At 45.7% G+C, this 3,207-nt stretch overlaps 1 protein-coding gene across 1 annotated transcript; it reads left to right on the top strand.

The window, feature by feature from the left end:
- Nucleotides 1-215: 215 nt before the first annotated feature.
- Nucleotides 216-1,739, top strand: EDB93DRAFT_1259283 (uncharacterized protein; the record flags this gene model as incomplete). The annotated part of the gene is made up of 5 exons (XM_041454161.1): nt 216-446; nt 511-680; nt 740-1,148; nt 1,182-1,294; nt 1,346-1,739. 5 exons carry the CDS (start codon nt 216-218, stop codon nt 1,737-1,739), a joined length of 1,317 nt encoding a protein of 438 aa, XP_041300467.1.
- Between the last annotated feature and the right edge of the window lie 1,468 nt (nt 1,740-3,207).

Raw genomic sequence — 3,207 nt, 5'->3', positions numbered from 1 at the left:
ATTATCTGGATGTCCAGACTTTGCTTGCCAGCCAGTGATACTGTTGTGACTGTCACCCTGTCACAGGCATCTTTGGATGGATTGCAGACTTCTCATGCCCTCTGCCATACCATTATCAATCAACTCACACCTGGACAGATTGTAAGTACTTGGGTGTTGGATTTCCTGTCTGGTATCAAGTTGAAATGCAGATTGCTTAACGCCAGATCTACATAATGGCCCACCTTAAGATTCTGGTAGTACCGGACCCGGGGCGGAAGAAAACCCAGTTGCAACTGCAACAAAAAACATATACCGATTGGGTGTTAACCTCTCTGCCTAACCAGGAGGCCGAATATCTGTTGAAGCATGTGGACCTTGATGGCTTGATCTTTGCGGCTACACCCCAGCAGTCACATGGCAAAGAGGTTCCTGCAGGACACCAGATGGTGTATATCAATGAAGTGGTAAGTAAACAACAATGGTACTCATGATGTGTGTCATGATCCTGACTCCAATTATCATGTGTAGCTATTGATGTGGCACACAATTGATATGTCGCCTAAAAACTCCATGCAGGCATGCTACATGGATTTTCAAACATTCACTGAAATCATTCACATGCGCCTGGATAAGCTTCAGATTGCCATGCAAAGTTTTGCTGCTGTATGGGGAGGTCTGGATTTGACCAAAAATTACAGGTGAATCCTTCACTTAGATGGAGTTGGATGGGCTGATCCAAGATCTTGGTGAAAGACAGGGAGGCCCCAGTTTTGTTCCGCCCTTCCAGTTCTTCAATGGATCAAACAAATTCAACTTTACATTGCACATTTGAGAAATACATATGGGCATTGCGCAGGTTGGAAGGTGTGCTTCCATTGTGGCCAGGCACCTTGGAGTGCCGTGTTGCATCCCATGATCACAATGCTATTATGCTATTGGATTCCATCGCCCAGGACATCACCAAATCTTATCGTCCCTCAACACAATTAATCATTCCAGGAACAAGGCCCAATCCCAGTGATCCCAAACACATGGTTGTTAAACGCGAAGCCAGCGCCTCAAGACAATCCATCAAATACCCTTGGAATCAAAAGATGTTTGATGAGGCAGAGAAACTTGGAGAATATCGATTATTCATGCAACCGTATGTCCCGGAGTGGGACAAGGTAGGCCAGTGGCGTTGTCTCATGGTTAATCAGGTCATTTTCTGTATCTTCAATCACCCTGGATCTTCCACGCTGGCCAATCGCAATGCCCCTGTCTTGGCCCACAATCTACGGGAGGATGGATGGAGTTTAGAGGAATTGTGCCTGTAGGAGTTTGCGCTCCCATCTTTATTTGTCGCATTGACTCCATTGTTCAGGCTCAGAAAAAACAATCCGTATCAATGCAATTACATGATTCGTGAGGGCGGAACACGAGCAGAAATTTCCAAGGCTCAGATAGAAATGCAGGAGTTTTTGGTGACCACGCTTGCGGCGTTCATCCAAGGAGAAGAACAGATGTTGGGTCATCAGGGCCTTGAGAACAGATTGCGGCAATCATCCTTGAGGGTTTCGGCACGGGTGGATCTCTCGGTCATCACTGATCCTGAAAGCCAGAAACTCCATTATTTCGTAAGCGGTATCGCGCGAGGCCCAGGCATGATGTTGTATGGCTCAGTCGATCCCCACACCATCCGGAGATATGCACTAGAGTTTGCACATCCTTTTGAACACTGGATTGGTCTACGTGATTCGCGGCCGTCATCAAGATGAGTGTAGATAGAATCCACTGTCTAGTTTATTTCTATTTGACCTCTACACGCCTCTCTAGAATACATCATAATGCCCTGAGTTCCATGTCCATGTATTTAAGGACCATTAGCATTGATATTTTGGACCCTTTGGTTGAACATCCTGCATAATCCTTCCAATGACTTCAGCACTTTGACTGCATGGATCTTCAATCGGTAATTTGCGTGCCTCACTTGCATTACCTCCATTGCAGAAAAAGGCAGATTATGTTTGGGACACATCTGGCATGAATCTAGACATTCGCACCACATTCATCGCACATAACACTCACATCACAGCAGCGCCAGGATTTCATACCAACCTCTCATTATCACTACATCCCAGATTGCTTACCTGTGCCGATGGTTGTTTTCAGGAGCATGATTTGTCACAAAGAGTGGCACCTAAAACTTGTGGCATCACGCACATATAAAGAAGGATGTTCAGCAGGCTCTGTGGTCAATTTCTGATGAGATCATCCATTGAGGACCCAAGATCAATTCAATCTTATCGTTTGCAAGATTACACACCTTGAGAAGATGTTGATCTAATTTATGGACAAACAAGGACATCCGTCAAACGGGCTTTGCCTGTGAAAACTGGATTAGGGTATCTTCAGTGATGATCAGCAAGTCGTGAAGTATATCTGCCTTGATTCCACACGCAATGCAAGTTAGATGCAGTCTGTAGTCGACGAGGCAAGGAGCTCTCAGCTGTTCAAGCTGGTCACAGTAAAATTTCAATGCCAGATCTGCAGATATGGTTTGTCGTAGCCAAGAGACTTGTATGGGAATAAGTATGATCTTCAGACAGAGATGAAAGGGTGCATGGTGATCTCCTGCAGGGGCCGTCTGAGTGTGTTCTGCTCCTTCTCTTCGTAGATTCAACAGATAGGGGGCCATAATCGAGTTTAATTCAAACTGTTCTTAGAATAGGGCCATCTGCTTCGGATGAACAAAAATACTGCTGACGCAGATCTGCAGAACAAGACAGGCGTTGGGTAGTAGCGTAACACTACTACTTGGACTTTCATGGCAAATCAGTAAATAGAACCGTAACCTTGAGAATTAATGCATCTCAATAGTGAAAGGCATAGGCATTGTCCTTGGACCACACACAAGCTTTTAGAGAGGATCGCACATGAATTTACTTTCAAGAGTGCGACCTCTCGGTCCCTCTGGCTGTGTACCCGGATACGTTACAGCCAGAGAACCTCCGAGTCGAATGAGGAGATGATATTATTCGGGGTAAGCGCCTTACGCTGCTACGTTTCCGAATCATTGATATGCATCCACTAGACCCTCTGGGCATGAGCCCGCCAGACCTGCCACAATGTTTGTGGAGCATGATAAAAGCCTCAAACAATCGTGTCCAAATCTTCACTCTCGCAAAGGCTCACAGTATTCTGTCATGTTCACGCCATTTCCCTTGCTACTGGAATCCGCAAACA

Source organism: Suillus bovinus (genome assembly GCF_016758785.1).
Source record: "Suillus bovinus strain UH-Sbo-P2 chromosome Unknown EDB93scaffold_553, whole genome shotgun sequence".
Lineage (NCBI taxonomy): Eukaryota > Fungi > Basidiomycota > Agaricomycetes > Boletales > Suillaceae > Suillus > Suillus bovinus.
The sequence above is the reverse complement of the archived record's forward strand: the minus strand, read 5'-3'. Positions and strand labels throughout refer to the sequence as shown.